The 14346-nt window shown below is 35.2% G+C and overlaps 1 protein-coding gene across 1 annotated transcript; it reads right to left on the bottom strand.

Moving 5' to 3' along the window:
- Window positions 1-1577: 1577 nt before the first annotated feature.
- LOC139843474 (putative disease resistance protein At4g19050) lies at window positions 1578-14056 on the bottom strand. Its single transcript, XM_071833558.1, has 4 exons — window positions 14020-14056; window positions 13193-13248; window positions 1899-5962; window positions 1578-1821 (listed from the first exon to the last, which is right to left on the bottom strand). Exons 2-3 carry the CDS (start codon window positions 13220-13222, stop codon window positions 1928-1930), a joined length of 4065 nt encoding a protein of 1354 aa, XP_071689659.1. The 5' UTR covers window positions 13223-13248; window positions 14020-14056; the 3' UTR covers window positions 1578-1821; window positions 1899-1927.
- Between the last annotated feature and the right edge of the window lie 290 nt (window positions 14057-14346).

Below are 14346 nucleotides of genomic sequence, written 5' to 3' on the forward strand. Positions count from 1 at the left end.
ATCATCGTTAGCCACAAAATAATTTTACAAACTAAACGCAATATAATACATTGAAAACCGAACCCCAGCGCGAAGCGAGGGTTCGAACACTAGTTAATTCTATACGAACCCGCCTGGAATGCTAGCCAATTGTTGCTACCCTCCTCTCTAATCTTTATGTTTTGAACCATGTGTGTTCATCTCCGGTATCACAAAACCCACCTGAATTAATTAAACTCCGTTGTGCAGAGATTAAGTAAACTTCGGTGGTGTCCTGGATTTGTCATCGATCAGATCCGGCAGGGATAGCTATCTGTCATCAACCATATCCGTCATAAGCCATATCCGTCATCGACCAGATCCTTCAACAGCGGTGAGGGAGGAAGGGAGCCATAGTCCGATCGAATTTCCGATCTAACTTCCGATCTAATTGTGTGTGAGTTTACAAATTTGGTGGTTTATAAATATTACCATTTCATAATCTGCCATGGAAAGGAAGATAAAAAAGCAGTAATGGTGGTATGTTATGCATAATATGTATGTAATATGAATTTGTTATGTAATACGAGTATGTATGAAGTTTGCAGCTGTCACAATTTTTATGTCTTCTAAGTTTAGGGATGAGAGCATTTTGGGTAAACTACAGGGATGATTCGTGTAATTATGTCGTCTCATTTAACTGGTGGGGATTAACAGTCAGTTAACTATGGGACAATTCGTGTATCATGGTTAAAAGTTGGACCAATCATGATCAATTTATACTATAGGTCCCATCTTGCTTTTTGTTACAAGTTTGAAGATAAACTATGAAATTTTTTCTTTTTAAAACTAACAATATAACATAACAAACATTAAAATTACCATCACAAATATGGTAGGAAAAAAAGTGAGGATATTTGTGTGTGTATTTGTAGGCCCATTATGGACTCATATGGATTTTATGATAGATATTTTTTAGTTATAAGTTACTTATTTTTTTTTTTTGAACGGCTTGGTTAGTTGGTAAGACACACGCACGCGTCGAGGAGAAACCCAGGATCGAATCTCACAAGGGGGCTCTGAGATCTATTTCACTCTCAAAGCCATTGGAAATTAAATCAGGGAAAACCCCCCCCCCCCCCCCCCCCCCCCCCCCCCACGAGGATCGAACCTGCACCATTGCTGGAAACAGGGGAGATTTCATGGGTGGCCACCCAGGCTAGGCCCGGATAGTGATAGTATGTAGCAGTGACGAATTCAGGTTAAAAACCTAATGGATCTTAAATTCTTTTTCAAAAATTATTATTTTTTATGAATACATTAGTGATTGTTTACTTTTTGAAAAAAATCATAAAAATTAGAGATATATAGAATCCTATATTTAAATTTAGTAGTGTCTTATATAATTTGAAGAGTACATTGTATAATTTTTTTAAATAATTTTGTTTTTTTGAAAGTAACGGGGTCATAGGACCCCACACCATTGCCTTTAAACTCGCCACTGGTATGTAGTGCTGATGTGGCATAATGTGGCGGTTAAGAAGTTCAATTATGTTAGTAATGATGGCGATTCAGTGGTCTAGTACATGTAATCAAACTAACATGCAATACAAGGTACAACTACACAATATTCAACTATACATAAAGCTTCATATTTTCAATGGTGTATAAGGTACAACTAGAATCATCCGTACATTACAAATCCTACTGATCCTTGTAAATCAGCAACTAATTACCAAAGCTCAACATATACAATGAAACAAGCTTGGTTTTGCTATCTGTATCTTATCTTCATGTCTGAGGGTCCAACTTTTACTTCCGAGTAGATGTGACCAAGAAGTATAATTGTATTTTCCCCTGCGACTGCATGTAGAATAAACACTATATTAGTAAAAACAAGAAGATTAAAATCAGTTTTTATCTATAACTTGGAATAGTACCTGAGTCCATTAAGTGTGTCGAGTCAACTCTAGTCAACAATCACACCTTCGAGTCGCAAATTTGGGCATTCAAAAGCATGCATGTTTTCCGACGATGTAAATTTGGTGCCTATGCTTTTCAGCACTGGTAGGTCTTTAAGACGCAATGTATTTAACCGTGTTATCGTGTCATTGTTTTGCGTAAACAGAGTCCGTATCTTCTCACACGACGTGATCTCAATGGTATGAATGCGTTGTAATGGTGAAGATGAAGACATAACATATTCAAGCATTGCACAATTTTCCAATTTAAGATTTTCAAGATTGATGGAATCTTGTAATCCCTTATTTCTTGTACACAAGCTCTTCAAACTACTCGCACCACAAATCCACAACTTCTTTAAACGATCGCCAACTTCAAATTGGTCGTTAGTTTCTTTCAGTTTCGGGCATTCCCAAATTTTGAGAGTTTCTATATTTGGAAACAAGATGTTGATGTTTTCAAGTTCTGGTACTTCCCATAGATGCAACGTTTGTAAATTTGGAAGTTCACCTCCGTTTTCTGATAACGACGTCATCTTGTCACAATATTTGATTTGAAGATCTTCAAGGTTAATTGGAAACCATGATGTAAAAACAGTTGTAAGCTTTGGACAGTTATCCAAATGCAAACTCTTAAGACAGTTAAAGCTCATAAACGATTTATTTCCATTATATATGTTTTCCAATCGAAGATTATTAGAAACCCTAAAGTTCTCTATAGATAACTCGAAACTAGAATTGTTGCTATCTTCCTTTTCGCTAAAAATGGTGATGAATTCGTCGCACCTTTCAATCCAAAGCCCCTTAATATTACGAAGAATAGAAGGATCAAATCCGGGTTGCAACCCTTTGAGCTTATAATCAATCAAAAAGACAACATCGACCTCACGAATAATGTTCTCGATACCATTTGGGAAATGATTGAATCCGCGAATTTGCAACAACTTGTTTTCCTTGTATTTTGTGAAATGAGAAGCTTCGAGATAGAGATCTCGAAAGACGAGGTCATGTCTTTGAAGATATCGGTCTCCTGTTTGACCATCAACCTTTGCAGGAATTGCACATAAATGGTATGGTCCCACTTGATCGCCGTATTTCGTAAATTGTAGAAGCTGAGAGCCACTATGGAATACGGGAGGTTTGCCATTGTCAGACAACTCACAAACGTTCCACTCGTCTTGTTGTTTGGTGTCAGATTCGAGATTTGGCAACTCGAGGTAATCAAGATGACTTAATTCAGAGATGTCGTTGGGTATTTTTGGGCACTCGCTTGCCATTTCGTGCGTAAAGTTTTCAAAGTTAGAACAACCTTTGAGAAGAAGTTTTTGAAGGTTTTTGGAGTTTGTGAGATTCAGTAGACGTTTGATCGATGTTCTAGAAAGATCCAAAACTTCAAGCTTAGAAAGTAGACTTAGATCGAGCTCGGTTTCTATGAATTTGCAATCGGCTAGTGAAATATGAGTAAGGTTTGTGAGTTTTGTAAGGGATGGTAAAAGCTCGATCGAGGTGTTAGAGAGGTCGAGAATTCGAAGTGTACTTATGTCATTTATGAATTCGGCTCGCTTAAAAGAAGAAACACCCGAAAGATTTAACTCCTCAAGATTCAAAAAGGACACATTTAATTCGAGATTTGTTAACGCTTTGCAATTCTTGAGTAATAGTTGACGAAGATTGCTTGGATCCGAAAGCGAAGGGAGGGATTTGATCTTTGTTTCTGAACAATCGAGCTTTTGAAGACGAGTCATCAACTTAAAAGACTCGTCTTCTAAATCTTCCAAATCGCTACAATTTAAGACATCGAAAATCTCCAATTTACTTGAAGATTTAAGCGACGGTAAATGTGTTAGGGACTTGCAGCGTGATAGCAACAGTTCACGAAGATCTGAAAGGTTTGAAAGTGATGGTAGACGTTGAACGTTTGTTTCTGAAAGGTTGAGGATTCGAAGATTTGTCATTTGGTCGAAGAATCCGTCCTGGATTTTGTCCAGATTCGTTGAACCCGAAAGATCAAGTTCTTCGAGCTTTACAAAGGATTCGATGTTTGAAAGTTGTGTCAACTGAAGACAATTCTTTAGATATAGATAACGAGGTTTCGAAATGTTATAAGGCAAACGATCAATTAAAGTTCCTGATAGCTCAAGGGTTCGAAGTGAATTTAAACTCTGTAACGACGAATCATGAAACTCTTCGAATTTTTTAGAACCCGAAAGATCGATAGTTTGTAGACTAGTCAACAAATTCAAACCTCGTAATCTATCTAATTCTTTACCTTCGTGACATAATAAGTGAGTGATGCTACCGATGTTTCTAAGCAACGGTGTGGTCGAAACAGAGGTTTGAGAAAGATTTAGGGTTTGAAGTTTTGTAAAATTCAGAAAGTTTTTGTCGACTGTTTTTAAAGCGGTGTTACCAGACAAATCAACGACTAAAAGATTTTTTAATTTTGAGATACTTTCGAGCTTTTTCAAACCAGGACAATCTTTAATGATTAGCCATTGAAGTTCTTGAAGATCGTAAAACGCTAAGGGTAATCTGGTAATTTGGAGTCCCGAAAGATGAAGACTTTTAAGATTCGACATGTTCCTAAAGAAAACCGACCTAAGTGCTTTTAAAGACCGAGCACCCGAAATTTCAAGAACATTTAAAGATTTTAAAGGGTGATCCGGGAGTACCTGCAAATACTCGCAACCTCTAAGAACAAGAACACGAAGCCCATTCATATCGAACGACTTCAAAGACTTTATAGTGGGATTGAACAAAGCAAGAACTTGAAGTTTCTTTTCGGATTCGAGAAACTTAAATATCTCCTGCTCCGTAAAATGGGTCCCATCTAACAATAACGTCGTAAGATGATCCTGACCACCAACTTCATTTGATAAATGCCTTTTACGCGTTGAAGGTGTTTTCAACATTCCATCTTCGTGCGTGATTCTCCCAAAACCTTCTGCGTCAGAAGTAAACAAAGTCGCCAAACCAAGACTCGGATTTTCATCAACGCATTGATCATATAAATCTTCGATCTTTATAAGTGACTGGTCCATAAAAACATAACCATCTTCTTGTCTTTTAAGTACACCACACTCCATAAGCTCAATCACAATAGCATGACCCTTTTTGTACAAGTTTGTCATGCTACCAAAACCAAGAAACCCTTCTAAAATCCAGTAAGTTATTAACTCACTGTAGTGAACACTACCCGAATCACGAAAGAAATGGGGCCCACGCCACCATAAATCTTTCAAAACCCCTATCGGCAATACATCATGTTTCGTGCATAATAACTTGCTTACACTATACTTTTCAGATGCTTCTTCTAACTCCTTATCTAAAATAGACGACTCTTCAAATGAACCTAAGCAGTTCAAAGCTTTTGCTAGTATGATTATGTGTCCAGGCAAATTAGGGTTAATTTTTTCGATTAACTTTTTACCTGGATCCTCGAGTATCTTCGATTTTTTTTCGGGATTAAGTTTTTCTATCAATAAAGAGTTGGACGGTTCTTTAGATAAAGCTTGAACCTCAAATTTAACATCAAAACTCTTATCATCCCTTTTAACTCTAGAGACTAAAACTGTTTTGAAATTTGGATCAGGCAAAATATTCTTCAATATTTCCCGAAACTTATTTTCATTTTCATTTTCTTTTTCGGCTAAAAAATCATCTAGAATAATAAGTACTTTATTCCCTTTAAGCTTTGCCCTTATCTTTTCAATTAAATTATCCGATTTCTCTACCTCATTATCATTCTTTTGTTCCTTATCATCGTCCTCAACCTCCCATTCCACATCAGCAGAATATAAGCACAACTGTCGAGCGATGCTCACAGAGAGAGAATTTTCGGTATACGCTCTGCACATAAACGCCCAAATTGTGAAATTAAATAACTTGTCCCTAATGCAACGTTCGCTTACTCTCTTAGCCATTCGTGTTTTCCCGGCTCCTGCAGCGCCAAATATATTTATAGTCTTCACTTCTTCATCTTGCAGGGCTTTGTATATATCTTTCTGGATTGAACTCAAATCTTCCATTGTAAAATTAGTTTTCTACAAGTGAAAATTATGAAAACAATTAAGTTTGTAAATATGACTAAAGAATTAATAATACTGGCCCCTTCCCTAATTATAAGGAATATAGGTGTCAAAATGGGTCAAATTGGGTTGGGTTGGGTTGCATTATAAGTGTGTTTCCAGTGAAGGCAATCTTCTTTATGCCAAAAGAAAAAGACTTTAGATATGATTTCTTCATTTGGGGAAAAGCTTTAAAACTAAAAGTATGAGGTTTATGAAAGCTTTTGGTGCAAAACGTTTTTGCAAACTGGGTATGTGTTGATTGGTTAAAAACAGGTTTGACTTAAAACCCGTCATCTTTACAAAAAAGTCAACTCACACACCTCAACACGGATTTTTTTCACAAAATTATACATATTGTCCACCACTAGAATTGAACCCAAAACCTCATGTGTTGATTGGGATATAAACACATTTGGTAATACTAAAAGCACTAAAACAGTATCCCTTTTAGCTCAATTTTATGACTTGACCCATTTGAGATCAGATACAACCCACATCAACCTTTTTATAAGGGAATGGGTCAAAACTAATTTCCCCCTCTAGTTAAGGATTCTACATATATTAAAATTATGCAGGATCGGATATTGGGGTGTGCATGACGTGCAATGACAAAGGACCCAAAATCTAAAAGGGCCCAAAAAATATAATCCAACATAAAATACCTAGGTTCATTTGATTTGAAATTACGTTTCTATAACTGTCATTTTGATTAATGCTAGTACTTATAACGTTTTTTAGTATCATAGAACTTATATTAATATATCTATGAAAAATGTGTTAGAAATTTAGTGTAATTGAGGGATTTAATCTATACTTGTAAATGGGTTAGGAGGTACGGAGTGTACACCCATTAAGTGATAGATTGCCCGGACCCGAAAATGGTTTTCCATTATCACAAATTTGAGTGATTACGGAAGTATTATTCTTGCACTAGGTGGAAATAAAACAAACAACTTTATGAAAAGGATTTAATCTAGATTTCCTTGATTTGGTTGTTGGAAATAAAACAAACAACTTTATATAAAGGATTTGTTTTAGATTTGAAAACGATTTCCTTGATTTGGATGTTTGAAATAAAACAAACAACTTTATGTAAAGGATTTGTTTTAGATTTGAAAACGATTTCCTTGATTTGGATGTTTGAAATAAAACAAACAACTTTATGTAAAGGATTTGTTTTAGATTTGAAAACGATTTCCTTGATTTGGATGTTTGAAATAAAACAAACAACTTTATGTAAATGATTTGTTTTAGATTTGAAAACGATTTCCTTGATTAGGATGTTTGAAATAAAACAAACAACTTTATGTAAAGGATTTGTTTTAGATGTGAAAACGAAATTAGTTAGTGAAACATCTCCATCGTGGAATAATACTTGTTTTTGGGTGCCTATAAATAGAGACTATCATTTATGAGAATAAGATATACGAAAAACACCTTAATACTCTTATGCAAAAGAGTTCTTGTTTACTGCCAATAACAAGAACTAATCTCTGTCTTATCCCAAAGTGATATTCGTGTAACCCAGGCAATAAGGGTCGAATAATTACTTTCGGAAAGTGATACCACGATTCAGTGATTTATCCGGCTATCGATTATTTTACCCTACACGAAATCTCAATAAAACCTCCAACAATCGAAAGTAATTATTCGTTATAATCGATGGCGGCTACGATGAAACACATGACGGCGAATTTCTCCAAACTTGATAAGTTTGAGGGAATTGATTTTAGGAGATGGCAAAAGAAGATGCACTTCTTTCTGAGCAGCATGAGTGTGGTGTATGTACTCAGCACACCAATTCCTGAAGATCATGGTGATGATGCCACTATTGAACAAATTCGGAAAAGGTGCAAGTGGGAGAACGATGACTACATCGCTAGAGGTTTAATCCTCAATGGTATGGCTGATTCCCTTTTTGATATTTACCTAAATGTTGAATCTTCTAAAGAACTATGGGACTGTTTAGAAACCAAGTATATGTCTGAGGATGCTTCTAGTAAAAAGTTCCTTGTTAGTAATTTTAATAATTACAAGATGGTCGATTCTAGACCGGTCTTGGAACAATACAATGAGCTCATTCGTATACTTGGTCAATTCACACAACATAAGATGAACATGGATGAGTCTATTCAAGTCTCAAGCATAATTGATAAACTACCTCCATCTTGGAAAGAATTTAAACATTCTTTGAAACATAAGAAGGAGGAGTTAACTCTTGTTGAGTTGGGTAGTCATCTGCGTATTGAGGAATCCCTCAGGTTGCAGGATAATGACAAGCCAAAGAGCAACGAAGTTGCTGGTACGTCTGTTGTCAATATGGTGGAACATAAAAAGTTCACTAGTAATAATGACAAAAAGGGCAAACGTAAACATCGAGGTTATAACAAGGCTAATCCGAACAAGAAGTCTAAATTGACTTGTTGGAAGTGTGGTAAAACTGGACACATAAAAAAGGATTGCAAGGTTATTTTTGGTAATAATAATGCCAAAGGATCTAGCACAAGCGGTTCGGGAAATGGTTTAAACAACCACAACTCGAAAGGTCAGAATATATTTAATAATTCAAATAAGAATTATTATGTTTCATATATATCTGAGGCTTATTTTGCGCAGGATGATGATGTCGCGTGGTGGGTTGACTCGGGAGCCACCACCCATGTATGCAAGGATAGATTTTGGTTCAAGACTTACGAGTCCGTGACTGATGGATCAATTCTTCATATGGGAAATGAGTCAACAGCCTCTGTTCATGGACGTGGAAGTGTGGATTTGTGTTTTAGTTCTGGAAAAACTATTTGTTTGTTTGATGTTTTGCATGTACCACAAATAAGAAAAAATTTAGTTTCCAGTAGTGTGTTAAATTGTTGTGGTTATAAACAAGTGATTGAATCTGATAAGTTTGTTTTGTCAAAACATGGTATGTTTGTTGGTTTTGGTTATTTATGCAATAGAATGTTTAGACTTAACATTAATCACTTGAATGTTAATTTTGCTTTTATATCTACTTCTAGCATAAATAATTCTACACTTTGGCATGCTAGACTAGGACATATACACTTTAAAAGAATGCAAGATATGTCTAAAGATGGATTAATACCGGTTTTTGACATGAACAATGAAAAGTGTAAAACGTGTATGTTAACAAAGATCACTAAGAAACCATTTCAAAATGTACATCGTGATACTGAAATTTTGGAATTAATACATAGTGATTTATGTGATTTGCATGCTACTCCTACTTTAGGAAACAAGAAATATTTTGTGACTTTTATTGATGATGCTTCTAGATTTTGCTATGTTTATTTGTTACATACTAAGGATGAAGCATTAGATAAATTTAAAATATTTAAAACTGAAGTAGAATTACAACAAAAGGCTTTGATTAAAAGACTTAGAACAGATAGGGGAGGTGAATACATTGACCAATCGTATTTCCAATCCGTTGGTATTATCCATGAGACCACAGCTCCTTATACTCCACAACAAAATGGTATATCTGAAAGGAAGAATAGGGTCCTTAAGGAAATGGTTAATTCCATGTTATCCTATTCGGGTTTAAGTGAAGGATTTTGGGGGGAAGCTATGTTAACAGCTTGTTATTTGCTTAATAGAGTTCCTAACAAAAGAAACAAGATTACACCTTATGAACTTTGGAATAAAAGGAAACCTAACTTGAATTATCTTCGTGTATGGGGTTGTAGGGCGGTTGTAAGACTGCCTGATCCCAAAAAGAAAAGTTTAGGTGAAAGAGGTATAGATTGCATTTTTATTGGATATGTTGAACATTCCAAGGCATATAGGTTCTATGTAATAGAGCCTAATGAATTTGTCTCAATCAATTCTGTGATTGATTCAAGGGATGCAATCTTTGATGAAAATCGATTTTCATCTATACCTAGACCAAAGGATATGATTCCAAGTAACAATGGAATCAATAAGGATTGTAATGATGAAGTCTCTGAAAAGGCTGTTGATCAGTCACTTGAGCTTCGGAAAAGCAAAAGAGAAAGGAAACCTAAATCATTCGGACCAGATTTTCAACTATACTTAGTTGAAGGTTCTAGGGATGATGTTTCTACCCAATATTCATATTGTTTCAATGTTGATGATGATCCTAAAACATATGATGAAGCAATGAGGTCTCAGGATGTTGCATTCTGGAAAGAGGCAATTAATGATGAGATGGATTCCATCATGGGCAATAACACTTGGGTGTTAGCTGATCTACCTCCCGGTTGCAAACCTTTGGGTTGCAAATGGATCTTCAAAAAGAAGATGAAGGTGGATGGAACTATTGAAAAGTTCAAGGCAAGGTTAGTCATTCAAGGCTTTAGACAAAAGTCTGGAATTGACTATTTTGATACTTATGCTCCTGTGGCACGTATCACTACCATTAGACTGCTGATTGCTTTGGCTACAATTCACAATCTGGTTATTCACCAGATGGATGTGAAGACAGCATTCTTGAATGGTGATTTGGATGAGGAGGTTTATATGAACCAACCTCAGGGCTTTGTCATGCCAGGAAATGAAAGCAAGGTGTGCAAACTTGTGAAGTCCTTATATGGTTTGAAACAAGCACCTAAGCAATGGCATCAGAAGTTTGATGAAGTAGTTTTATCTAGTGGTTTTAGATTGAACCAAGCAGATAAATGTGTGTATAGCAAATTTGATGATTCTGGTAAAGGAGTTATAATTTGTCTATATGTTGATGACATGTTAATCTTTGGGACTGACCAAAGTCAAGTTGATTTAACAAAAGAATTTTTGTCATCAAAGTTCTCCATGAAAGATATGGGGGAGGCTGACGTTATCCTTGGTATTAGGATCAAACGTGAAAGCAAAGGAATTTCAATTTCTCAATCTCATTATATTGAGAAGGTGTTGAGAAAGTTTAATTGCTTTGAATGTACTCCTGTGAGTACACCTGTTGATCCAAGTGAGAAGCTTATGCCTAACCAAGGTAAAGCTATATCACAACTTGAGTATTCTCAGGTGATTGGCTGTTTGATGTACGCCATGACATGTACAAGGCCAGATATTGCTTTTGCTGTGGGAAAACTGAGTAGATATACTAGTAATCCTAGTACTCATCACTGGCAAGCAATTAGGCGGGTACTGAAGTATTTAAAGAAAACTATGGCATATAGTTTATCTTACAGTGGATTTCCTTCTGTAATAGAAGGATATTCTGATGCGAGTTGGATAACCAATATTGAAGATCATTCTTCAACGAGTGGTTGGGTGTTCTTGCTTGGGGGAGGTGCTATTTCATGGGCTTCTAAAAAGCAGACATGTATTACCAACTCAACGATGGAATCTGAGTTTGTTGCTTTAGCTGCTGCTGGTAAAGAAGCAGAATGGCTTAGAAACTTGATCCATGAGATACCATTATGGCCTAAACCTATAGCACCCATGTCTATCCATTGTGATAGTGCTGCGACATTGGCAAAAGCTTATAGCCAGATGTACAATGGAAAGTCTAGACACTTAGGTGTCAGACATAGTATGATTCGTGAACTCATCATGAATGGGGTGATTTCTATAGTGTTCGTAAGGTCACAACAGAATTTAGCTGATCACTTGACGAAGGGATTGGCAAGAGACTTGGTTGACAAGTCTGCTGTGGGGATGGGTTTAAAGTCCACATAAATTTCTAATTATAAGATACCCAATTCCCTTCTGATGAAAATTAGAAGTTGAATTCAATGCGGAAGGCTTATACTTAGAAATTTGGAGTACATAAATTTTATATCATCCCAAGGTAAGGTATGTACTCGGACCTGCTGAAGGTCAGGTTGAAGTCTAGCTTCTTAATAGTTCATTTGAAAAAGTGCAAGAGCAGGTGCATGACTGAAGTGAACTACCTATGTGAATGTGAAGTTTTGCCGCTTCAACAAAGCTTGGACTTTTAGCTTTGGATACATTCATGAAAGGATATGGACACATGGCTTGTAAAGTGTCAGGATAGCTTTAGAGTATTTGAAAACTTATGTGTATGTTATTTTCAGTTATTCAAAATGGGTTGAAGGGTTCAATTCTTAGAACACCCTGATTCTCGAATATTTGGAATGTGTAATGTACTAAGGTGAAAATTCAATCTTCAAGATATTTTCATTTATGCATGAGTTTTTGTTTTAATTTGTTTAATTCTCATGAAACGAATTGCACTAAATTGGGGAGGATTGTTAGAAATTTAGTGTAATTGAGGGATTTAATCTATACTTGTAAATGGGTTAGGAGGTACGGAGTGTACACCCATTAAGTGATAGATTGCCCGGACCCGAAAATGGTTTTCCATTATCACAAATTTGAGTGATTACGGAAGTATTATTCTTGCACTAGGTGGAAATAAAACAAACAACTTTATGAAAAGGATTTAATCTAGATTTCCTTGATTTGGTTGTTGGAAATAAAACAAACAACTTTATGTAAAGGATTTGTTTTAGATTTGAAAACGATTTCCTTGATTTGGATGTTTGAAATAAAACAAACAACTTTATGTAAAGGATTTGTTTTAGATGTGAAAACGAAATTAGTTAGTGAAACATCTCCATCGTGGAATAATACTTGTTTTTGGGTGCCTATAAATAGAGACTATCATTTATGAGAATAAGATATACGAAAAACACCTTAATACTCTTATGCAAAAGAGTTCTTGTTTACTGCCAATAACAAGAACTAATCTCTGTCTTATCCCAAAGTGATATTCGTGTAACCCAGGCAATAAGGGTCGAATAATTACTTTCGGAAAGTGATACCACGATTCAGTGATTTATCCGGCTATCGATTATTTTACCCTACACGAAATCTCAATAAAACCTCCAACAAAATGTTCGTATATAGAAGGCTCACTTTTATTTATTAAACATGGCTCATTAATATGACAGGACGGCCCTGAAAATATGAAACTATGTACTTTACCATTCGTATATATTGAAATAATAAAAATAAATGTTTTAATATACAAGCAATGTGTGTTCGACTGATTGTACGCCATGCAACTTTGAGCACATGATTGCGAACTACAGTTACATTATTATAAAAAAAGAATACAATTAAAGTTTGGTATTAGATATAAAATCTAGTGAGCTTCATAAAGACGGATGATTTTCAACTAGTGCACCATAATATCAAACAGAAGACATATAAACTAATACTCATAGTAAATATTATGTATAAGAATTTTAGACAAAAAACCTGAGGATTAGAAGTATTCGTATCAGCCATTTGATCAATCTCGAACTTATATAAAGCTACAAATTGACAGAGAAAAATGTTAGCAAAACGAATACCTAAATTTAATATGGAATAAGGGAAATGACAATGACAACCTAATTGTCAATTGATGCACTACTTTAAGGTTCAATGTCATCATTAGTGATCGTTTGATAGTTACTAATAATACTAAAAAAAAAAAAAAAGTTAAATTTTTTTTTATTGAACGACAATTTTTTAGCATCAATCATTTATTTCAACGACCCTCATCATTTGTACGTAACACACACGTTCGGGCGAAAACCCGAACCCGATCGACGGTAACCAGGGAACACATCCATTCAGACAGTGGTTCGGGTAGAGGCCCGTGAACGAATCCGGTAAAACCTCCCTATAGGGTCAATATATACCACCATTATTGGTGTTCAATTGATTTAAAAAAAATCATGTCATCCCTAAGAATCGAACTCATGACCTCTCTCTATACCATGACATTAAAAAAAAAAAATACCAACCACTTTAAGATAACTTATCAATTAAGATCATTATATTCCCACATAACATCTCAGTAAACTCCACCGAGACAGAAAAACAACCTTATTTGTATACTATCAATCTAATTATAATAAATTTATCTAATGGAGAAAAGTTTATATATCATTTATTTAATCTAACACACGTAACAACTTAATGTGAGTATAAGATTAAGAGGTTGAAAGTTCAAATACCAGGGTCGGGACAACCGAACTAATTTGACTATATTATAGATGAAAGTTGAGTATGTACGAGTAATGAGTTGTAACTAATACCTGTAAAATAACGGTTTTGGCTTTCTGTTATATGAATTTTGAGTGTACAAAGAGAGTTCAGTTTGTGGAGTATATATAGGGTTTTTATTAATGGCTTCAACATGACACTTTGTCGAGTATATATCAAGTGTTGATGAATAACTTCTTTGCTTCCAGGAATTATAAAGTTAAAAGGAATGTATAGTTGTACAACATGCATTAACAGTCGTACGAGATGTATAAACTGTTGTATTATGTAAAGATACTTTAAATCTATGAAGAGCATGGGATGACTTGTTAGATAATCATGTTTCATACTTATTTGCTTTTACATAGTTACAGTGCTCT

The sequence above is a fragment of the Rutidosis leptorrhynchoides genome, chromosome 4 (genome assembly GCF_046630445.1).
Source record: "Rutidosis leptorrhynchoides isolate AG116_Rl617_1_P2 chromosome 4, CSIRO_AGI_Rlap_v1, whole genome shotgun sequence".
NCBI lineage: Eukaryota > Viridiplantae > Streptophyta > Magnoliopsida > Asterales > Asteraceae > Rutidosis > Rutidosis leptorrhynchoides.